At 47.9% G+C, this 24,202-nt stretch overlaps 1 protein-coding gene across 1 annotated transcript in view; it reads right to left on the bottom strand.

The window, feature by feature from the left end:
• GRIK4 (glutamate ionotropic receptor kainate type subunit 4) overlaps nt 1-24,202 on the bottom strand; it is a 316,114-nt gene that overhangs the window by 10,341 nt on the left and 281,571 nt on the right. The window contains exons 14-18 of the mRNA XM_003796804.2: nt 23,976-24,085; nt 20,542-20,715; nt 16,978-17,143; nt 15,395-15,620; nt 10,472-10,600 (exon numbers count right to left, since the gene is read on the bottom strand). Of these exons, the coding sequence (XP_003796852.1) occupies nt 10,472-10,600; nt 15,395-15,620; nt 16,978-17,143; nt 20,542-20,715; nt 23,976-24,085 (805 nt within the window). The remainder of the gene's footprint in view (nt 1-10,471; nt 10,601-15,394; nt 15,621-16,977; nt 17,144-20,541; nt 20,716-23,975; nt 24,086-24,202) is intronic.

Genomic DNA, 24,202 nt, shown 5'->3' on the forward strand with positions numbered 1-24,202 from the left:
GGAAAGGAAAGTTCGGAGAGAGCAGCAGCTCCATTTAACACTGTCATCAGTCATTCTCCTAGAAGTCAAGTGCCTGCCACAGCACACAGCCATTAATCAGAGGGGCCTTCAGTGTGGACTTCCTCCACCCTCCGAGGCTCTTGCTATACTCACAGATGCCTCTGCACCTGCAAGAGGGTCCAGGAAGCCAACTAGTGACTTCCTCCTTTCCCTTCAGATGGGACCACACATAAGCCATCCAGACAGATGGCTTTAAAACTGGGATTCTCTCTTGACACTTGAGTCTCTGAGCTTCTGCTAGGCCCCATCAATCAAGCTACATTGGCTGAAATGGAATCAAACTCTCCCCACAAACTCCTGGCTGGTGAAATACTAACTTTGGTGTCACACACAGATTGCCCACAAATGCAAATTCATAAATGCAAATGAATAACTGTCTTTGTCTCCAGAAATACAAAGGGGAGCAGCACCCCAGAAGAGAGGACCTCTGAAGAGAGCTGAATCTCTGCCCATCCACCTGTTCTCTTCGTTCTGACTAAATAACTACTTCTTGGATTCAGGTACACTTAGATCTGTGCCCTTGAAACCCTCACGTGTCTCCGGGTAGCACTATAGAATTTTGTGACTAAGACACAAAGGGGAAGCTCCTTTTGAACAGGGATGTGCAGAGCTGAAGGTTGGGCGGCAAAGAGGCAGAAGTCACAGGAGCCACGGAGGCAGGTGCATAGAATTCACATGTATAGAAAGAGGACAGATTAGGGCTGCAATCCCAGCAAGACACAGTATACTGACTGACATCAGTCAGTCATCCATCATCTTGGATGTCAGTCAACAAACCTTCATTGAATACATAGCTCTCCTGAGTGGGCCACTATGCTAGGTGCAGAAGCTCTGGGCAATGTTGGCACACTGAGAACATCTGGCAAGAACATGGATTCCTGGACCAGTTTGGCTTTCAAGTACTTTCTACTTTAGAACCATATTCACCTATATTCTTGTAAATATATCAGATGGCCCAAGTTCCACCCTCTTATTTATTGGAAATAGAAACTTCACATGCCCACTCGTAAACTGACTTATACGACCTCCCCAGAAAATGCAAAGTGATTCATCGCGTTTGTGTTGCGGAGGTCTGTGAAATAGTAAGCTTGCCATTTCTACTTGCATTCGCCATGACATCTGTGGACTAGACCTGGCAGGTTCTGGAGAGAGTAATGGGAGAAAAGTAGGCGAAAAGGACACGAAAGAGAAGCGGGAGAGGAGAGGGACTTGATACATTTTGCAATTTATCAAAACACAAGTTATGGGAGGAGACCCACTTGATAGTCCATCAAAACATGAGCTCGAGTATCTCATTTTTAAAAAACATTTGCTATCTCATTCAATTATCCTTAAAATCATTGTAAAGGAGGCTCACTGTCCCCATTTTACACTTAAACGGGAGTTCAGAGAACTTAAGTTGCCCGTGTTTTTATGTAGGTATAAATCTGCTTCCAAACCTCATGCTATTTATAAAGATAAACTGACCTTTGTGAGTGTTGAATACAAGTGTCTACCATTAGCCAGGTCACCATGCGAAATATTTCAATTCCGTCTTTACAGTTAGCCTGGGAAATAGCCACTACTCTTACCGGTACTTTCCCGACAAGGAAACTGAGTATTTAGGCCCCTTGCCCAAGATTCCATGGCTGACAGGTGGAAGTGCCCAAATCCAAACAGAAGCTGGATCACCTACCCTTACCCTCTCCCTGTCACTTGGTGTCCACTCACGCTGCCGGGGTGTGACTATAGAACTCCACCTGGCATCTGGATAACTGAAATCATTCTGTGGGGGGACGGGGATGGGATACTCTCTGTTTGTGCTTATAAAACCCCCCTTCTATCCTTTAGAATATTACATCAAATGTTTGAATTGATGATGTAGTGACTGAATTTTGGCTTACTTTCCGGACAAAGGTGGGCTATAGTCTTTATAATTCTGACCTCTTTTGTTGCGGACTGGCCAGGTCACCATTTGCCTCTCCTCCTGGCTATGCTTCCTGGAAACCCTGGAGGGGTTTCTCTGTCTCTTAGCCATTGATTTGGTTAGGGAGAGGCTTCCTCGTCAGCTTCTCTGGGACTCTATCTAAAGTCCTATATTCAGGGTTCCAGCTTTTGCTCTTTCTAGAGAAACCAGAGAACTGGGATCCCCATGCAGGGCCCCCCAAGAAGAAAGAGAAAGGAAAGCATCCCCAGCGTCCCTCCACCCCCATCATTCGCCCCCACTCTTGCTAAGATGTCTCACACGTTCATTCCCACTGTGCCAGACAGCAAACTTCCTGTTCTCCGAGGATTCCGAGAGTCAATGCCACTGGCCTCTTTTCCATTCTTGAAAGAGGACCCTGATTTTCACAGCCTGCTGGTGTATTTATGTTCCTTTGAAGCCCGATTGTGAGCTTGTGTTTTTCAAGATAAAGGTATTTAATTCCCTTGGAGGGCACCGACCACCTTTTTTTGTCTTGGAATTGTTCTGCAAAGAGTTCAGTAATCCAATCTCCTTGAATGGGGAGGCCGGCCTCTGTGAATGGCTGGCGATATTTCTTTTTATAGGAGCTGAGTGAGAAAATAAATAAAATAAGCGCTTTTGAAAAGAAAAGGCAAAAGACGATGAAACGGCTTGGCATGAAGTCTGCCTCTTTCTGTAATCTCCCGTTTTCCACAGGATCTGCCATTTCATTTTTTAGCGACATCTGAAAGTAGATAGATGGTCACCACACTCTAGGTGGGGAGGGTCAGAGATGAAGAGGAGTGGTGACGTTGTGGCTCTTACTTGAGCCAAGTCAGACCCGGCAAAGAGAGTCAGGCGTGGTGACATGGTCCCTGTGTTAGGATTCTTCTCTGGGATTTGGCAGTGATACTTGAGCTGTAATATTGGATTAGAAGGATGGTAAGCACCAGCTCCTCTCCTTTGAAATTTCTCACATTTTAATAGGATGACAAAGTAGGAAAGGATAATGTGAGGCATCGGTGTGTTGTCTGGTACATTCTAATTAAAACCAAAGTGCCTTTAGTCAATCTCTGTTTCTGACGTCTTTGAACAAAGGACCCCTCACAGCTCCCTTCACCTCTTCCTCTCCCTATTATCTATTCCTCTAAGGCACATGTGGAAGCCAGCTGATTAAAATTATAAAAAGAAAGATCACCTAGGAGCTGCTATGGAAAGCCAATGAAAATTCCTGCCCTTTGTTCAATTCAAGGCACAAGGAGAAAAATGTTCCTGTGGTCCAATTCTTGGTGGCCATGTAAAGACTTACTTTGGAAAGAGATCTTTGGGGTCATACTCAGCCCTGTTTTTCTGTCCCGTGAGCAATGAGTTACAGACTGATGTAAGTCTGTTGGCTAATTTGCCATAGAGAGATCTAGCCAGGGCCTCTCCAGCTGCAGGCTGGGGCCTCTTGCTTGGCTTGGAGGAGGTTACATGGAATTTCACTTGGCGAAGAAGCCTTTGAGCCTCTCTCCAGAATGTTTGCTTGGGATTGAGTCATGGCAAAATTGGGGCCACACATTAAACTGATACTAGCTGCTGTGGCTGGGATGGCAGCTGAAGGCCTGGCTTTCTTGGCGATTTATACAGCATCTTCTAGACAGGTCCACTCCTAGATGTTACCTAGATGTTATTAATGTGGCTCATCCTTTAGTTCCAAAGGATGATCACAGAGAGGCAGGTTAATACTGGTTGTTGGATAGGACCTGCGCAAGGTGACTTCTGCTGTTTATTTTCCCTTTCATCTGTTCCAGTCTCTCCCTCATGCCAGGGAACATTTGGTCCTAAAGTACAGCAAAGAGAAGCTTCCTGAACACGCCTTCCATCTTCCCTGGGAATCTATCTCCTTTCTCCCTCTATCCAGAACTTTGCTGTTAGTCTTTGGACCCATCTAAACCACTGTGGGTCGGGAAGGAATTTCCAAAGCCAACAACTGCGAAAATTATAACTTTACTTTTCTAGAAATGAACCTAATTTCTACTTCAACCTTCTATTTCCAACCGACCACCAAAAAATGTAAAGACTTTTCAGTCATTTCAGTGTAAATTCCATTAATCCAATGTTTTCTCTGTTTCCCCCCATCCCCATGTTGTATTTTGTGTCTGGGGTTGGGAAGAAGGGCCACTGCATGTCACAGCGGGCAGGTGGGGATAAGTGTCTAGTTTGACGATGGATTCCACTTAGATTTCCAATATCCTTGTCTGGGTCCTAGGAAGACTCAAGCCTTTCCTTGAGACCTCCCTACCCCGGGTCCATATGTGCCACCTCTCATGCTCCCATTCCACTGTTGACATTTTTTTGAGTTTGCCAAACTCCAGAAGCATGCATAAATCTCTTTATAACTGCTGGAATCCTCAGCTAATTCTGACACTTTCCAGCTCCCAGCAGGGTAAGGACCAGCCACATTCTAATGTCTCATTTCCCACCAAGAAGCTCCTGTCCCGGCCAGGGCATCCTTTTATCTGGTTTGTAGACTTGGTGGCCTGGTTCTCTTTATTATATTTATTTATTTTTATTTTCCACTCTCTAACTGCTAGCCTCAACTCTATGCCCACATCCCTTCAAGTGTTGAATTTCTATATTCCAAAATATTTCCCTAGGAAATTAAAAACCTTGCCTTCCAAGAACATCGTCTCTACTATGAATTCTAAGAACATACTTTGAAACTCAAAGCCGATAATTTGACGTAGTTTCTCCTACGGCAATGACTATCCCCTGAGACCAAGAATGCCACCAGGAGCTCAGAATTCCACCCCACGGCACCTGCTTCCATTATGGCACATCTCACAATAGAACCTTTGATGACTAGCACCAATTCTCTCAAATCCAGTCTGGCGCGCTGTGGGTGTGCCCAAGGCATTTGGCAATGCTATGTCATGATTGTGAGGCATCTTCCTGGGACACTGATTTACTTGGAGCTTGGGTTGGAACAACATTCTTACATTAACTCAACAGGCCTCTATTATGGAATAAACTGCAAAATTCACATGTATTTTAAAGACAAAATAGAAGACAGACTTTAAGTAAATTCTAAGTATGACGGGCTGTTTTAGTCTAGGTCTCAAATCTCAAGAGCTCACGCTCAATTTTCTCTGACATTGCTTCTTCCCATGGAAAGTGTTTGCAAATGGCTTTGCCCAACCTTCAACATTCTCTCATAACTCTCTTAACTCCATCCTCATCCCACGTATTCAAACCAAGTTCTGAGTGTAACACTTGTACTCTGCAATATTCCAAAGGCAGCAACTCCCTAACAATGCTTCAGGGCCAATGTCTCTGTAAAGCCTTCCCTGACCACTTCCATCACTTCCTTCTAGGGGCTTCCAGATACTTTCTTTAAATTCTATATAGTTCTATTAAAATACTGTATAGCGCAACCCTATGGCAATTATCTGTGCCTCTCTCTAGGTTCTAAACCTTTTGAGGGCAGAGCCATGTCATATTCCTTTTGCCAATTTCAAAGCCTCACACAGTTCCTGAAACACAGTGGTTTAAAATACTGTCTGGTTGGCTGTAGTGGGAACTACATGAACACTTCCCATGCTAACGCCTGGGATGTCGGGACTTCTCTTTGGGATAAAAGAAAGATAGGATAAGAGTGGAAGTGATATCTAGTTAGGGGGACCTGAAGATCCTTGCCCATTCATTCATTCACTTATTCATTCATTTTTGTTCATTCTTTCCTCTATTAATGACATCAGGTGATGTGCTGAGAGCTGAGACACAAAAGCAAACAGGATACACTCCCTGACTTTGAGGTGCTTATTATCTACAGGGGGAAAATGTCATCAGCCAGAAAATCAAGGTCATAAGTGTTGATTTTTGAAGAGCTATTCAGCCTTAAGGAGCACAGGATGGATTGGCATACTTGCAGCTTGGGGACACTATTCAGACCCCTCGTTGGGCCTTAATTGCTCCTTCAGGCCTAGATTTCAGAATAAAATTAGTTAACAGGCACTTTGCTGAGAGCTTCATAAGCTTTTTATCTTATTCAACCTTCACAACAGCCCTTGGAGGTGCCCATGCTACTATTACCTTTCTTTTCCAACAAAGGAAACAGGGGCACATAGATGTTTCAGAGTGGCTCTGATCACAAGGGCATCAATCCAGCAGAGGCCATTTGAAGCAATGCATGATCTTGAACCCTTTCAGAACTGCCTCAGGAAACACAACCAGCCTAGAACGGTCAGCGGACAAACAAATATGCATGAGTTTAATGGACTCTGGGTGAGATCTCACATGGGAGAGGGAGGGGCTAGCTTGAGGTCTCCCCGTGAAGCCTATACAGCACCTGGACCCCATGTCACCAATCCTGTGCTTGCCAGCTCTGCTCCCCTCCACCCCTTCCTCTGTAGGGATGAGTAGGAACATAACACACCTCGGGGAAGTTCACAAGGGAGGAGGGCCTGTGGCTAGGTCTAGGGTTCAAGGATGAAACAGAGAACTGGAGAGATGGGATCAACTCAGTGGTAAGTCTTAAGAGGAAACAACCCCTAAGAGACCAAGCAGAATCAGGTTTAAAAAGGAAAGGAAAGCCCAGGAAATCCAGGCTGCTGAGGAAAGGAGAAGAGGAGAACTGGGAACTGACCACAGCTTCAAGCCTGGACCTGATGGTGGACAGCAGGTCTTCAGAGGTCTCTGCACTGCCCTTGGCCATTCCTGATTGCCTCCAGCCTTCCTTTCAACACGACTCTGCACCACTATCCACTCCCAGCCAGCTGTGCAGAGGCAGGAATATGTGAGTGTGAGTATTCCAGGGCTGCTGAGGGCAGGCATTCCAAGCACAGTTCCATGAGTCACTTTAGCATGGCCCAGAGAACACAGGAATTGGTGGCTTTTCACACTAGCAGCAGCCTTCATCACACCTTGAGTAGCAGCAGGTGCTGGGCTCTGTGGTGGAGGCTAAGGCCACAGAAGCAAATGAGACTGGGTCTGGGTTTCAGGGGCCAGGAACCAAGCAGAATAGACTAACAGTTGCCATGCAGTGTGTTAAATGCTCCATCCAAAGTCTCAGAAGGCCCCTGATCCACCAAGGGTTTCTAGGAAGGTGGACACCTGGACATGTCTTCTATTTCACTTATCAAGCAGAGGAAGAACCCAAGGTCCTGCTCTGGGACCCAGGCCCACTTCTGCATTCCTACTTTCCACAGCTCCAAGGCCCAAAGCCATCCCTGTATGCCGCCACGTCTAGGTGAGGTGTGCTCCTTCCCGCCATTCTCAAGTTCATTGTTACCACAGAGCAACAGTAATGGATGGTGAGTTACCAGTAAACCAGTTTTATTTTAGCTATTCCAGGTTCAGCCAGATTTGGATTGTTTCCAATCCATGTGTCTTTTTGAGGGGAGGAATTGGTGGAGAAGCATTTTGCTACCCAAACCGTCCCTAGGATCCCAGTATGACGCTTTATGTGGCCCAAGTTTTTGCAAATACTTTCCTGCTCCCCCACACCTGCAGGAGGGTAAAAGTTTAGCAGACTTTGGGTGAGATCTCACATGGGTGACGGAGGGTCTAGCTCAAGGTCACAGAGCTTGGGGACACAGCCCTGCCCAGGGCACTTCCTTCCTCAAGTGTTTGTTTGCCTGCAATGCCTTCTTCCCCCTGTCCCTGGGGACAGTCCCTGCTCAGTCCTGGGCATCTCTAAGATCTACTTCATTCTATCCAACCCACAAGTATCCTGAACTTTTGTCTGCTGTGCTCCCATTTCTTTTTTTTCTCTGAACAAATAGTCTCCTCTGCACTTCACCCCACAGTATTTAACTGTAACTTAGCTAGTATCTGGGGTTGTTTGCTAATCACTTCAAATGTGTTGGTTTTATTTCCAGAAATCACTTTAAGATCTGTGAAGCCTGCAGGGCTTTCTTGTTCCCAGGAGCATGAAATGACATGCTGGGACACCTCACTGTCATTCAGCATGACCCTATTGACCCAATGGCTGGCTGGCTGACCACTGGAAATAACTCCCCTGCAGACGGCTAATGGAATCAGATGGCCCTGAAGTTCTGAGAGCAGCCCATGCGGAGCTGGAGTGCAGATCAATAGCCGCTGCTTTATCTGGGGCCCTTAGGATGAGCCAAGCTCTGCGCTCTTCCACTCTCCCTTCACAGCAGCCGTGTGGTATACTGGTTACTGTACTCATTTTACAAAGAAACGAGGTCTCAGCAGAGTTAACCAATGTGCCTAGGCTCATAGACGTGTGACTGGGGAACATGGGACTGGAATGAGATCTGCCCATGCTCTGTGTCCACTGATGTCCACTGCCTTGCCCAGGGTCAGCTCTGACCTTAGAGGGGCAGAGTTCAGAGGCCTCACTGGGTTCCTCTGAGGGCAGCATTTCCTTCAAATGACAAAGGATTTTCCCCACAGGTCTATATATATATTTTTATTTGGGGTTAGTATGAGGGTAGATACTATTAAGTCGCATTATTTGTGTCTGTAAGGTAAAGTCCAAAGTCCCAGATGTAGCTGTGTCCTTCACCCAGGAAGTGTTCCATACACCCCTACACTGTACTCAATAGGTGGGGACTTTCTAAGCCTTCTCTCCTCTCCCCTCTCTCCCCTTGAATTTAACTGTGCTTTTTTTCTCATGTAGTCCCGTAGTTATTAATCTCCCAGTTTCAGATTAGAACTGAGTACATGGGATGTTTATTTTTCCCTTCTTGAGATACTTTACTTGGGAGAATGTTCTCCAAATCCAGGCAGGTAAGAGATACAAAGTCTCCATCTTTTCATGGCTGAATAGTATTCCATGATAAATGTGTGTGTGTGTGTATATATATATGTGTATGTGTATGTGTGTGTGTGTGTGTATGCACCACAGTTTATTGATCCATTCAAGGGTTGAAGGGCACTTGGGTTGTTTCCACATCTTTGCAGTTGTGAATTGAGCTGCTAGAAACATTCAAGTGCAAAGGACCTTATGGTGAGAAAAGCCCAAATCAAGGTCCCAAAGCTGCAGGTGCTGGTGGGAGTGCAGAGAGAGGAGTCCTGGTGACGGGATTGCAAACTAGTACAGTGTTTTCAGAAAGAAGTGCAGAGAATCCTCAAAGAACTAGAAGTAGACCTTCCATTTGCTCCTGCGATCCCATTACCAGGTATCCACCCAGAAAAAAAGAATTCTGTTTACCACAGATCCATATCCTCGAGACCTTTCCTTGCAAGATAGAGGTCTACATTCTCTTTCTCATCAGGGATAATCCTTCATGCTGAGCAGAGAAGGCAAACACATAAGCACCTTCATTTGAATTCTCAGCTGCCTTCCTGGCGACAGTGTGTAAAGATGTATTGGTTGCATATTTTAATAAGGTAGCAATAGATTGCTAGGGTTTATTGATTTATCATCCAAACCAGGACACTTTGAGAAAGAAATTTATCTAGAAATAACTAACAGGCACAAACTAACCTATTACAGATGTAATCAAGGTTGTCTTGGACAAACCAGGATATGTGTTTTCCCTACAGAAAACCCTGAGTGCTCAGGGGCCCTTGACATTTCTCAGCTACACATCTCAGTCTGCTTTCAACCTAATTTAACATTCATTCATTCATTCATTCATTCAACAAAATGTCCATGTGCCGGCCCTATGAAGAAGATAAACCCTGCCCTCGTGAAACGTACATTCTAAAAGGAGTAAAGTAGATGAATAAACACCTAGAAAATATGATGTGTGATGAGGTCTGCAAAGAGAAATAGGGAAGGGTTGTGGTGATGGCGAGATGTGTGAGTGTGAGAGTGACGACCTCTCCTCGAGGAGGCTCCTAGGGAAGCCTAAGGGGGAGGAACAGGTGCACAGACCCTGGGGTAGAAGAGCCAGTTGGGTAGCTTGGGCAGCAGAAGGGAAAGAAGGGAGGACTGTGGGGAACAGATATCCCACAGGGCCTTGGATTGTATTCCCAGTGAGATAGGGAGCCTTTGGAAAGTTTGTGCAGGGGAATTTTTTTTTTTTTTTGGCTGGGGCTGGGTTTGAACCTTTCACCTCCAGCATATGGGGTCTTGCCCTACTCTTTGAGCCACAGGCACTGCCCTATGCAGGGGAATTTTAAAATGCATTCGGATTTGCATTTTTAAAAAGGATCACTCTGGCTACTAGTGGAGCTATGCAGAAATGGGAAAAGGACACAACGCTATTGTGATCACATAGGTGTGAGATGATGGTGAGGGGCATGGGCCAGGGTGGAAGTGGTGGTGCTGGGTTTGGAGGTGGCTGATTTGGGAAACATAGTGAAGACAGAGCATCTAGGACTTATGAGCCAGGTGGACGCTGGAGAACGCTGGGTGGCTGCTACATAAAACCTCAAGACAGAACTGACCCCAGACAGCCCGTCCTAGCCCTGGGTTCCTTCCAAGGCTTCTCAATGTGTCCTAGCAGTCGTTACTGGGTCCTAGAATTTGAGCATGAGAGGCAAGCTATTTGAGTGCTTTCATTAGGTGGGGAGTCAGAGCACCCTTACCTTTAGCTCTGTGATCTTCCTCCTTGGGGCACTTCCCCCCTTCCCACCATTTACGCTTCAGGATCTCCAGGCGGTTGTTCTCCTGCAGCTGGAGAATGGCCAGGTCAAACTCGTCCCGGAAAACCGAGCCTGCAGGGTCACAGGAGAACCCAGGACACGGGTGAGAATGTCTGTGTATATATCGCTCTGCTCCCCTTCCCGGCACGCCTCCTGCCACTCTTCCTGCTTCAGCCTCAGGAGAGAGAGGCAGATGCGGTGAGCGGGGCGCACCCCACAGATCCCGCTCTCTACGCCTGTCTCCCCTGCGGGGAAGAGGGAGCTCTGACTTCACGTGGGCTTCTGTCCTTTCTCCTTTCCTCTGTCCACACTGTCATGTCTAGCCAATGGCCGAAGCCCCAGGACGGGTCAAGTAATGTCTTTTCAGGGACTTGCACCACTCTCCTCCTGAGCTGGGTGCCAGCACTTTCTAAATTTAAAAAGATGGTCTTTGCAAGTGAATCCACCTGCCCACTGGCACACAGGACTCTGGTGCAAAGCTTTCCATCACCCTCAGGAGGCCAAAGTTTGTCTTTCTGTGACACAACCCTCCCAGTTATCTAACTTCACCTTAGTTAAATTAATGTCTCGGACATGCACTTGTAACTCTCACTACATTATGCCTGAAAATTAGTTCACTAGAGCAGGCACCCACTCGTGAAAGAAGAGCCCAGAGTGGGACCGAAAGAAACCTCCTCTCGTCCATCCTGCGACGGTCCCAGTTCCCACGCGTCCCCAACCCTCTAGACTGTTGCTGCACGCACCAGAACCCACTGGTCTGCTCATCATCGTGTTTTCCCCACTCCTCCTGGCTTCCTCAAACAGAAAGCTTTTTTTTTTTTCTGTTCAGTGCAATTCTTTTTAAATTTTTCTAATGGAATATGGTCTAGGAGCATGGGTTGTAAAATTTAGGTTTAGTCACAAAAACAGGCTAATATTAAATCATGGAAAGTTCAATGTCCCAGCATAGGCTGAGGCCTCAGATCATTGAGCAAAAGCTGCCACAAGGCCAGCAAATAACTCAGCTGCCCAGCTGCCCTGCCCAAGCTCTGCGAAGGCCTGATGTGGACAGATATCCCAGAGGAAAAAGGCTATGCTGAAGGATTCAGGCAGAAGCTTGGAACAAACAGACGAGTGCTTCTCAAAGCTGAATGTGCATAGGAGCCACTCGGGGATTTTGTTGACCTACAGACTCTGATTCAGTAGGTCTGGGGTGAGGTCTGAGATTCTGCATTTCTAGCAAGCCCCAAGGTAATGCCCAGGCTGTGGGGCCATGCACTACCCTCCAGAGCCAAAGAACTAGAACATCTCCCAGGTTTCCTCTGACTGTGACAGTCCAGGACTCCAATGGGAGAACCTTCCTTGCTATTGACACAACCATGCTTAGACACACAAAGCTCTAGGCTGCAGCATTGGGTGAACATCAACAGAGCCTCACATAGAGGAGGTTCTCAATAACACACCTGCAGGGAGGGATGCATTGAACGGGTTCTATACAGATGTCATTGGGTGGGAAGACTAATGACCATTCCAGCTTCAGAGACAACTGAAGCAGGTTCAAGACACTTTCAACCCAACCCCACAACACACCAGGGGCTGTATGGAAAGGAGTAATCTGTACTCATGGTTGCCTACTCTGATCCTAACCCCCCGATCAATTTTCTATCTTGTTCTGTATGCTGTTTGTCTTCATTTTCTGGGTCCAACCACATTGCTTCATCTATAATTATGCCCTGCCCTTCTACTTAAGAATGGGACACAGTTAGGTTACCATTACCGTCCACTTAACATCTACATGATATGTGTGTTTACCTTTCCTGGGCATGATCCCAGCTAGCCCTAAATCCTGTCTCATAAATGGATTGTATAATATTCTTCTCAATGTCATGTAAGAACTGGGACTAGCCTGCAGTATACCCTCCCACCTATCCTGTCCTGTCTAGCTGGTTGGATCCATTTGACAACATGGTCTGGTAAATGAATTACTAGATATGGGACAGGCATCCTAATCTAGACAAATGACTTACTAGATACGGGACAGGCATTCTAGTCTAGGCAAATGACTTATTAGATTTGGGACAGGCATCCTAGTCTAGGCAAATGACTTATTAGATTTGGGGCAGGCATCCTAGTCTAGGCAAATGGCTTACTAGATGTGGGATATGCATCCTAGTCTAGGTAAATGACTTACTAGATATGGGACAGGCATCCTAGTCTAGGCTCAAGCCCAGATTCCATGTCTAGTCTGTGATCTTGGACAAGTAACCTGTTTACTCTGAATCTCAGTTCTGTCTTGTATAGAATGGGAATAAGCACATTTATCTCACAGCAGGGCAGAGGAGATTGAGATAACACATAACATAATAACAAAATAACATCATGTCAGATATGGAACAGATATTTCCCTCCATTTTTCCTTAGATATTGATAAAAATCTCTAGAGTTAGTCTGTTTTACCCCTAGGGCTCTAGTTTTGTCCCATGAAAACTCTGAGGCATTAGGCTAAATTTGTGATTGCTGGCTGGGTGTGGTGGCTCATGCCTATAATCCAAGCACTCTGCAAGGCCAAGGAGGATGAATCACCTGAGCTCAGGAGTTCAAGAGCAGCCTGAGCAAGAGTGAGACCCTGACTCTACTAAAAATAATAGAAAAACTAGCCGGGCATTGTGGCGGGCACCTGTAGTCCCAGCTACTTGGGAGGCTGAGGAGTACAAGAAAATGGCTTGAGGCCAAGAGTTTGAGGTTGCTGTGAGCTATGTCACTCCGGCATTCTACCCAGGCCAACAGAGTGAGACCCTGTCTCAAAAACAAATAAACAAAAATTGTAATTGCTGAATTTGATAGAGTATTATCAAGATGCACCTTACGTTTGTGATTCACTCCACCATTTTGAAAAAAAAATGTCAGCCAAGAAATTTCTCAAATAATCTATAATATTAGGGGACATCAATGAAATACGACAGCAGATAGAGGGGGTACATGTTTCCTGGTGCCTTGACCGAGGCCTCCAGGTTGTAGAACTGCCAATGTTCGAATTTACAGAGTTCAGGGCTGAACCATGATTGCCTGTGTGCATTTGTTTTTATTATTATTGCCTGTGTTCATCTGCTTTTATCAAATGATCTAGGAAACTTTGGAAAAGATGGTAAAGACACAATTATTCCCCAAGACAGGCTAAGCATGACACACGGAGGTAAGGTACCTGACCAGATTGTTGGGTTTAATCCTCATAATAAATCTGTGAGGTCGGTAATAGAAACCCAATTTTATGAATGAGATAACTCATGCTGAGAGAGTTTAAATAACCCGTCTGAGGTACCACACTCAGTAACTAGGATGCATACCCACGTCTGCCTGATGCCAAGTCCATACTCATTATATTCCACAGCTGTAAGCGAATCCTACAATTTATAGAGCTTTGAGTTAGGCAAAGATCAATAGACAGATGTACGATATCACTGTAAAGATGTGCATGTTATCTGTTTTCTCGTGTGATCTGATGGCCTTGAATCTTGTTTCCTCCTCTGTTGCCTTGTAAAAAGAACTCCCTTGTACAAGGACAACCCGATGTGACAGTGGCTGTCACTGATGTATATGGGGGTAAGGGTCCATGTCAGAATCACCTGGGGGATGATCTCCTCCAGATCCCCTCCAAAATCACAACAGCAGCTACACTTGTTCTTCCCTCGTCCTCTGGTGCAGGTACTACCAGCAAGGGAGGGCCCAGAGTGTGAATGTCCTTTAAAAACCATGACCTGAATACCTTTCTAGAAGCCAAACATCTCTACCTTTCTATAATAAAACCAGATGGAACCCAGCCAGCTGAACATCAGAGCTTTCCTGCCCATTCTCAGTTAACCACACTGAGGGGACGTGGAATAGATGGATCAGTGAGATTCACAAATAATTTGAAAGCCAGCTCATCTAGTCATGCCAGTCCCTTTTTGCAGTAAACTTTTCACCAGGGGCCCCAACAAATAGCAAAATCAATTCATTTGAATTTTCAGATCTCTTCCTTCTTTCCACTGCTTTAGGAATGTCAGTCAACTGAGAAATGGCCAAGAGGCAGGAACCAGGAAAGAGGAGGAACAAAGGGGCCTAAAGTGTCTGCCAAGGGCATCAATATGCCCTTTGATAACCAATCAACTAATCAAAGAATAATTGATCAACTACACAACCAGATCTTTTATAATTAAGTCTTGGGTACTAATCACTAATTAGTGGAAGTAGATGGGTTTTTTTGGGGTTGTTGTTTTTTTTTTAAAAAAAACCTTGAGAATGCTTTCTTTTAAAACCACTGTTAAATTGGTTTTACTGTGTTTCCCCAAAAATAAGACCTACCCCCCAAATAAGCCCTAGCAGGATTTCTATGCATTTGTTAAATATAAGCCCTACCCCAATAATAAGACCTAATGATGCAGATATGCTGCATAGCCACGCTCTGCATTTCCGGCATCTGGAATACCTTTTATCTGCCACAGCTCCTTTCTCCGAGCCATTCCCACTTGCACAGGTGCACATGTGGTAACCATGGTCGCAGGCATCCTATTGTGCACGTGCGAACAGCTAGGGGAAAGGAGTTCACACATCAGTAGCGCCAGCCCCATCCACAAGGTTGGCTCCCCCTGTCAGGTTCCAGAAGAAGATGACTTAACTATATTTGAATAAATGTAGATTGTTGTATTATACTTGATAAAAATAAGACATCCCCTGAAAATAAGACCTACTGTGTCTTCTTGAGAAAAAATAAATATAAGACAGTGTCTTATTTTCAGGGAAACACGGTAGCAACAGGAGTTACTGAATTTAAAGGTGCATTCAGTGGTTTCAGCTACCCTGCCCCTGCCTGGAGGAAGCTATCCACGAGGCTGTTTCTCTCCTGCATACCGACTGGCATGCCAATCCCATAGCCCTTGGTGTCCAGCAGGCCCCCAATCTGAGTGAGGTTGCAGTTGCGCTGCCGGTAGTACTCGTTCATGGTGGACTCCAGGAGGAAGGCGTAGTTGGAGTTCAACACCCTGGCGATCCCCTCCTCCGTGCTCTTCACAAACACACTCGGTTGCTTGGAGTACATGTAATTCCACATGCGTTGGTAGGTCTGGTAGCGGGAATTCTGGGAAAAGAGAAAAAGGAAGCAGAAGTGGGGAAAGAGAAAGAAAATGTTGGTTGAAAAAGAGAAAGAATCAAAGTGAGCCCTAGAATGTGGCCCCTCCACCATGCTGCCCCCTCATCACAGTCAATTGCTTCTCCCCTTTGGTCTCTCCCTGACACTGCATAATGGCGGAGGAGGGAGCTGAGCTTCTGACGCCTTTCACAGAAAGCTGGGAAGCAGCAGGGGCCTACAGCACTGTCAATTCTGCCTGCTGCTTTGATGATCAGTTATGCCTCATGGGCCCTAGAGAGGTCTTCCAGGGCCAATCTCCATTTTCTGATAGAATTGGAATTCTGGTCGTGTCCCTTTGCTGTCCCTGAGGCTGGGGCAGTAAGGGCAGTAAACTCAGCTGCCTTCAGGAATTGTGTAGAGACACCCTCAGAGGAAGCCGGGATGGGTATTTTCTGTTCGTCCTAAAGCAAATGATCAATCACATGCCCAGTGCTGGCTTCTGTTTCACAAACAATAACAAAGCAGAAGTCTGGGGGTCCATTCAAACCCTGTGTTGACTGGTGTCTGTGCCAACAGAAAACTGAAGGCTTTGGACTTGCTTCCCGTGCAAATGAACTTCTTGGATATTAGGTTGGTTAGGCTTCTATTAACCCCAGGAGGAATCTGATGCCCCAGAGATCTTGAAGCATATGAGAACTACTGTTCTGCCTGGCCTGGCTCTGTCAGCCTTGGTGAGCAATGAGTTTGTCTTTCAGCAAAGACATGGTTGTGGCAGGGCCTTCTCCTGAGCCTTGCAAGGGAAGCCTAAGGAAGCCAGCAGGGCCCCTGTGGACACCTGTCTAGTCTGGAATCAATAAAACCAGTTCACCTTAATCTAGCGTTCTTCAAAGTCCAGTCATTTGTGCATTATTTAAATCTTGCTCTAAGTAGTACCTGTATAATTTAGCTCCCTTTTAAAAAATTTAAATGCATATATTAGCTCTATCTCATGCAGTAAGATAAATAAAACTACAGGTTTGATTCACTGCATATATGTGTTTTTTCCTCTAATTCCTATTAAAATAGACATGGGACTATGGAGATTAAAAAACAGTTCTATGACATTGTACCTAAAATCATCACAAATACCACCAATCATTCATATACAACACTTTGAGACAGGCTGATAGTAACCTAAGTCCTTTTGGGACCCAATCCTTGGGGTATTTCATGAAGCAGGAAAAAATGAGTCTCATGTAAACCTCCAAACTGGATGTTCACAAAGAGATAATGAGATGAGGAAAGATGTTTTTATCTCCAGTGGAAAAACATCTCAAATTTATTCTGCCCAATTCCCGATGATGGTGAGCAACCAAATGGGGTTTACTTGGAAGAAGGTCATGCTGGAGCCTCCGTGGATTGTGCCATACTCGATGGCGGTCTGGTCAGCCAGGTCATCCACTGACTCAATGGGCACATCCATGCGCTGCACAGTCAGGAATGCTGCCAGGTTGGCCGTGTAGGATGAGATGATGATCAGCGTGAAAGCCCACCTATGCGGGGAAACACCAGGAAGCCGTCACTGCCCCGGCACTCCCAGGAGTCTCGACTCCCATCCCTACGCCTGCCGTGACACAGGGAAGACCAGGTGTCTCCCTTGTCAAGGAGCTTGCAACTTAGTGGGGGCAGAGAAAGGAGGCAGGGCATATGATGTCAACGGAGATGGATTAAGTTTGTGAGCATTGCCTGGAAGTAGTTGAATTTTTTTTTATTTCCTAAAAGAAGTGATTATTGGGTTGTTATTCAAAAGAGGTACATCTCATGCATATGAGACTATGAGAAATGAACTAGTGAATGAGCTACGGGTGCCAGCTCTGATGGCTCCGTGCAGAGCTGAAGCTGGGATGGCTTCCCTGCGACACGCGGAAGCCAGCCTTCAGATGCGCACAGCTGTGAGCCGAGCACCTACCATGAGCCGCATCCACTATCTCACGGAATCCCTACAACTCAGGAGGCAAATTCTTCTCCCGATTATATCGGTGAGGAAATTAAGCCTTAGAGAAGTGAAGTAACTTGCTAAGGAACACGCTGATAAATTCATATTTCACCACCAGTTCTATACATTGTAACAGCAGAAAATCTTTAATGAAGACTAACTGGAAAAACGTCTTCGAGCTGCTGAAATGCTGGAATTAGAAAATACTTTCACAGTAGCCATGGTATTTTAGACTAGAAGACGGTTGTATCGAGTCGATAGAACTCATTTAAAATTAGAATAACTTGGCAATACAGGCAGCATAGATGCTGAAGGCATTAAACACAGCGAGCTCACATTAGTAGGTTAAACAAGCCTTCTCCCATCTGGTCAACAGTATGGATCTGCTTCCCAATCCAAGGGGTTCAGAGATGGATCTAAGCATAGTTGAGGTTGCAGAATCGCAAATTCTGAACCAGTGGAGTCTGAATTCATGAGGTTTTCCCCATCACAAAGACGTTGCCAACTAGCATCGTCTGCACACAGCCCTCAGCAGCTGGCAGCTGCCAGGTGGATTTTCAAGAATAGGAAGTCCCGTTGCCCCTTTTGCCACCACGGCCAAGAACTCCTGCCAGCTGCCCCACCAGGAGTGAAGCAAAGGAGGGGGTTCACTGACCACCAGGGACGTGAACTGTTTTTTATTTCTGGCTCTGTCACCTGTGAGCCTGTGGGGAAAGCCACTAGCTAGATCTGAGCTCACTTACTTGTCTAATAAATATATGAGGATAATAATGCCTGCTCTGGTTGTCTTTGGAGAGTTGTGAGATCCAATGAAGTCATATGTCATTAGTGATCAGTATTCTGTAAAGGGCTGGATGAATGGGAGAGAGAGAAATGTACAGAGAGACCATCGGACTGAATATGGGATGAAGTCAGTCGGCCGCCTCCTTTCTGCCTTCCCCATCTGTGACCTGTCAGTGCAGGCGTCCCTCCATGCTCAAGACCTGCCTCCCTTGCTCCTGCCTGAGCTTCCCCAGCTATTAGAAGGTGGTTCCTGGGTGGCCGGTCCTGGGAAGTGGCCCAGGCAGGCCACCTCCAGGAGGAAGCCAGCATCCTATAGCTGCTTAGCTGCATTGCTTAGGGGGTGGGTTCATGAGCCCTGGGTGTGGACTTGACTTCAGAGTCGGCTGTGGAGGTTCCTTCAACCCCATGGCTGCCCTCTGGCATCTGCTCCACCCTGTGTGGCTTGTAAGGGAACGGATCAGAGAGCACAATGGCTCAGTACAAAGTCCCCTCACTTCTGCTGAGAAGGCTGCCCCCACTGGAGAGGTCAGTGAGCCTTGCTCCTGCATCAAACTGTCATTCTCAGTTGTAAAGCTGGCATTCTTGTGAGCGACAGGGCATTTTCTAGCACTTGTTCTGGGCAAGGAGGCCAAGGTAGGCCACTATGGCCCCATGTATTGACCTCTCATTCCTCCAGGGAACTGACTGATTTAATAGCTGAAAACTCAGTGAGGCAGAGGGGCTCTAAGGACATGGGGGTAGGGGCGGTAGAGGTCATGGTGTTTTCTTATGGTGGTTGGCCCCCTTCCCACACATGCTCTGAAGGTAGCCAGCCACCTGGGGCCATTCAGTAAAGCAGCACCCAGTCTTTTTACGAAGGGCAGGGCAGGAGGCAGGAAGGCTGGATTGTGGAGGAAGGATTTTCAGGGGTTGGGGGGAAGCTGGTAATGGAGCCCTATGTGCTCCAGTAGGAACAAGCACCCTCTGGAAGGAAAAGCCCTCAGCTGATGTCTGCTCCTTCCCAGGGCTCCTGCTCAGATGCCCAGATTCCCTGGATTTTGAAGTAGGTTCATCACTGTCCCTGCTGTAATGCTTCTTCCTTCCTGGGGACACGAGCCCTGGTTCTCCATGTTGCTCTGCTCAGCGACGACTGTTCTGCACTACCTGGTAACAAGTGCGCCTCTCGCCCAGTTTAAATCCCACTAATTGCTTATCAGGGAAAATGAAAACCCCAGATGGGAAGGACGCACTGTCCCAGCAATGTTTTCACCTCCCTGACAGCCCAAGCTCTAGTGGTTCTTCCAGTAACCCTGCCCAGACCACTCCCCTACCCCAGCACACCAGTGCCCAATGGTGGAAACACCATTCTGCTTTTTACTCTGACTAAACAGGTGGCAAAAGTGGGGCGAGGACCAAGGTTATAAATCCGGTATGCACTCTGTGACAGCCAAACTTACGGTGGGATTTTTAAGAGCGGATCAAAAATCTGTGCTCTGCCAATTTGCCTCTCTAGGATATGTATATATATATCTATATAATTTTTTCATTTGCCCCCATATTAGTCTAATAACACTCAGACCAAATAGTGTCCACATTTATGTAGCACTTTCAGATTTTCAAAGAGCTTTCATACACATTGAATCATTTCCTCAGCTCTGAGCCACTAGGAGCCTGCAATCTCCACACCTGCTGAGGTAGACAGGCCAAGAGGCCCCAGAGACAGGTGCAGAGGGACAAAGCCTGAGAAAGCTGGTGGAGTGGTGGGATGTGGCAGCCGGACTTGGCTTCCTCCTGCAGGGACTTCCTGCTAGCAGACTGCTATTTGCATAAATCTGCATATGCCTTCCCAAAGCTAGGTCATTGTCAGGTCAGAAAGTTTTCCTTGCTTTGCAGAAGGTCATTGAGGCTGTTTTCTCATCCTTCTCCCTTCCTCCCTTGGCTCCCAGACCCAGAGGCAGAGGAGGGGAAGGGGAGAGGAGGGCACAGAGTGGGTCTCATCCACTGCCCGGGCCTCCTAAGCTTCAGCTCCCTGAGGTCTATTGTGAAAGGCAGGGGCCTTCCCACCGCCTGCTAGGGCTCCTGCCTGCCGCAGCTGGAGCAGGGCTTATTTAGAGGGTCCCCTTAGCGTCCCTGCCCCATTTAACCTAGTTCTACCACCACTTCACACTGGCCTGCCTCTGCCTGGGGCCTTACCAGACGCCACTGACACAGCGTGTGGACAGGGCACGAGGGGCGATGGTGGAGCCCTGCTGCATGAAGCCCCCGACAGGAAACCACAGGCTGTTGCCCAGGGAGTACTGGTTCACCAGGAGGTTGCACCGGCCCTGTGCACACGGGTGTGGGCTGTACCACTCGTAGGGTGTCAACCTGTGGGAGAGAAGAAACGTGCACCAGTGCAGGGGAGGAGGGTGTGAAGGGAAGGGGCTGCCAGGGAGGTGGACAGGGCTGGCCTTCCTAGCCTCCCCTCTGCATCTCACTGACTGGCCTTGAGCAAGCTCTGTCCCTTTGTTGAACTTGGATATTTACAACCAAAAATGAAGCAGTTGGGCTAGGTTTTCCCCAGATAAATTCTGGTGTGTGAAAATGGAGCTCCTGGAATGGACTGGAAGGGTGGACATCTGGGAAGCTGCTTATTCTACCACAGGGCGATCAGAGAGAGACCCTCGAGTCCCACAGAACTGCAGTCTGAAAACCCTTAGCCCAGAGGAGTTGCTCTTAAACTTGACCCTGACTCAGAACCACCAAGGCTTGTTAAAACAGATTGCTGAACCCCACTGTGGAAGTTTCTAAATTAGCAAGTCCTGGGTGAGGCCTAAGAATCTGCAAGTTCCCAGGTAATGTCAATGCCACTGGTCCAGTGTTCACACTGAGAACCACTGGCCTGGACAGTCTCTAAGGCTGAGTTCTCACCCTACCTGCATTTCAGATTCCCCTGGGAGCTTTTACAAAATACAAGTGCTTGTATTCCACCAGCAGAAATTGTGATTTAATTTGTCCAGTGGGGCCTGGGCATGAGTTGTTGCTTATGGCCCCCCAGGCAAGTGTGAGGGGCATGCAGGGCTAAGCAGGACTGTCTGCCTCTGGGGGAGGCAGGGAACACTTATCTCCCTACCCAAGTCCCTCTCAGCCTCAGCACTGCCCTCTTTCTGAGCAGGACCACAGTGTCTGGGGTGCCCAGTACACCCTTCCTCCCCCTGCCTGCCAGGGACATGTTGACAGCCCTGCCTGTGTCCCATGCAAAGCCTGCCAGCCTTGACGAGAGGAGGTGCATGTCCAGGCACGCACCCACAGCAGGGCGAGGTGCTGTGTGCTCCAGGGTCTTACCCGTCCCTTCCTGCAGCCCCAGGTGCACTTGGCACTCTTACAGCCCCTCACTCCTATTTCCATCAGTGCCTCCCACAGCTGAATAGAACACAGATGCGCCCGCACAGCCAGTGTCCTGCGGGGTGTGCTCCATCCTTCTGTGCTGGCACTCGTGGAGTCTCACCTTGGTGGCTCTCAAGCACACAAACTGCTGGAAGGACCACGTACCCTTCTAAGACACAGATTCCCAGGCCCCAGCCCCAGAGAGACTCTGGGACATTGGGACGTGGGGATTCAAATGTTTCAGAGCTCCCTAAATATGACTGACAATCCCCTGGCTCAGGAATGGCTGCCTGAGAACTGCAGTTTTCAAGCATTTTTCCCCTCTAAAATCTTACCCAGAAGTACAGTGCATAAAAGATTTTTAAAAAGTGGTCTGGATGAAAAGGCTCTGGCTACTAGTCCTCTCCCCAGTCCACTCCCAAAGTCCCCGGTAGCTCCTGAGAGCTTTCACACCCCACTGAACCCTGTCTGAAAACCACTATCTAAGGACAGAATACCCTGGCTCAGATACCTCGTTCGTATGCTGTGTGATTATCCTTTTAGTACAGTTTTTGGTTAATATTTTTGTTAGTGCTAAATGCTAGGGGCTGTGGGGGGTGGGCAGGGGAAAGACAACTCAGGGCTGGCTAAAATGCTCCAGGCTGCCACAGGCAAGGTGATGCAGATGTGTGTGTGTGTGCCTGATAACCAAGCCCCAAGATCATTTCCAGGGCCCAGGAGGTGACCTGAGAGCCGTGGGGATAAGTGCGACTGACAGAGCAGTGGATCCAGGGCTCACACGCACAGCTTGGCAGCGTGGAGCAGCAGCAGCAGCAGCAGCAGCAGCCGCGTGGCAATGTGGAGAGGGGACGTGTCAGACAGCGTGCGAGCTCCCGCGTCTCACAGCCCTCACTGACAACAGCTCCTTAACAGCGGCAATGCCTACAGGCCCCATGGGGGTAGAGGGTGCCGGGCAGCAAACCCAGGGGCCTGTGAAGACTGCCAGGTTGTAAGCAGGGTTTTTCTCTGCTTGGCTGCATCTTGTGGGCCCCTGGTGACTCTCCTGATCTTGGCTTTTCCTCCACCAGAAAAGGCACAGACTGGGTCATATAGGCCTTCATAGGCCTGCCCCGGGGATTGCCCTGTGGACTCTGCTTCCACCTCCTGAGTGGGCAGAACCCATGTCCCCTGGACTCACTGAATAGACAAACTAGTGGGGAAGACCTCACACTGCAGAGATGGAACATACACTACAAAATTATCTGCTCCCATTATCTGCTCCCTCCATCTGCGGCCCGGAGGCAAAGATGGACAACTGAAGAGACACCTGCTAAGACAGCCACTGGCAGGTCCAGAAGCCCATCCTGGGCAGCTGCTGCACCCACATGACAGCCTTATTTGGTCCTTCACTGCAGAGAGCATAGGGCTGGGAGGGACTTAAGCGAGTGGTCCAGGACCTGCCAGTGCTTGCCCCACTTCTGGAGAGCAGGCTGGGTCTCCTGAAGCCCCGGCTGGTCCAGCAGCCCATAGGCTCAGAGAGAAACAATCTTCCCTGCACACATTTTGAGGAGGCCACAGTCTCAGGCTGCTCCTCAGGTTTCCCACAGGGTCGGGGCAATCCCTGGTTTGCTGGGGACAGAGGCCAGCTGGTTCCCCTCTCCTTTGATGTGGCCCATTTGTCTCAATACTCTTCACAAATGCCTCCTTCCATCCTGCCCTATGCCCCCTGCCACCCTCCTAGTTCCTGTTTGACAAGGCAGTTATTTTCAGAGGCAGATCTGGCTTCTGCGGAGGAGGACTGTACCCAGGCCTGTGCCACCCTGGCCTCCAGTCCCCCTAACTTCGGAATCACAGACTGTTTCTTGTCATTCAGCACTTTGTGGCAGATCCTGGCAAAGACAGAAGCCAGGGCCGCCAAATGCACAGTGCTGAATCAGGGAGATCTTCCTGCCACCCTCTTCTCTTTCCCAAGGCTCCTACATAAGCAGAGGGTATGAAGGGGGGAAGTGGGAGGAGGCAAGATGCAGGGATGCAAGAGGTCAACCAGACAAGCCCACCTGTCTGCATCATGTTGTGCACAGTGGGGAATGTTTGGGTGGATAGCATGAAGTCCACAGCTGTGCAGAAAGCATTTCAGGTCCCTAGTCCTGCTCCCATCCTGCTGGTTTGGCACCAAGGTCTTCTCAACCTGCCTCTCTCCTCCTCCCCACCCCTCCCCATGCAGTTCCCCGAGGTGAGCACAAGGTGGCGGTGTGAGGACAGGGAAGGGGAGAGGAGAGTACCGAGCCACAAGGAAGAGGACACAGCTGACAGCCAGATAGGCTAGAAGCATGAAGAGCCAGACGCCAGGAGAAAATGGGTCCAGGAAGGAGAAATATCCGGGTTTGCGTCCCTGGAAATGGAGATAAAAACAAGATTTACTACACATTCATTCAAAACAGCACTTGGTCAAGGTGGGGCAGAGGGTGTGGTGAGCGTGGTTCTGGCCCCAGACTGCATTTCTTTGGGA

Source organism: Otolemur garnettii, unplaced genomic scaffold (assembly GCF_000181295.1).
Source record: "Otolemur garnettii isolate 467f Iridium unplaced genomic scaffold, OtoGar3 scaffold00108, whole genome shotgun sequence".
Lineage (NCBI taxonomy): Eukaryota > Metazoa > Chordata > Mammalia > Primates > Galagidae > Otolemur > Otolemur garnettii.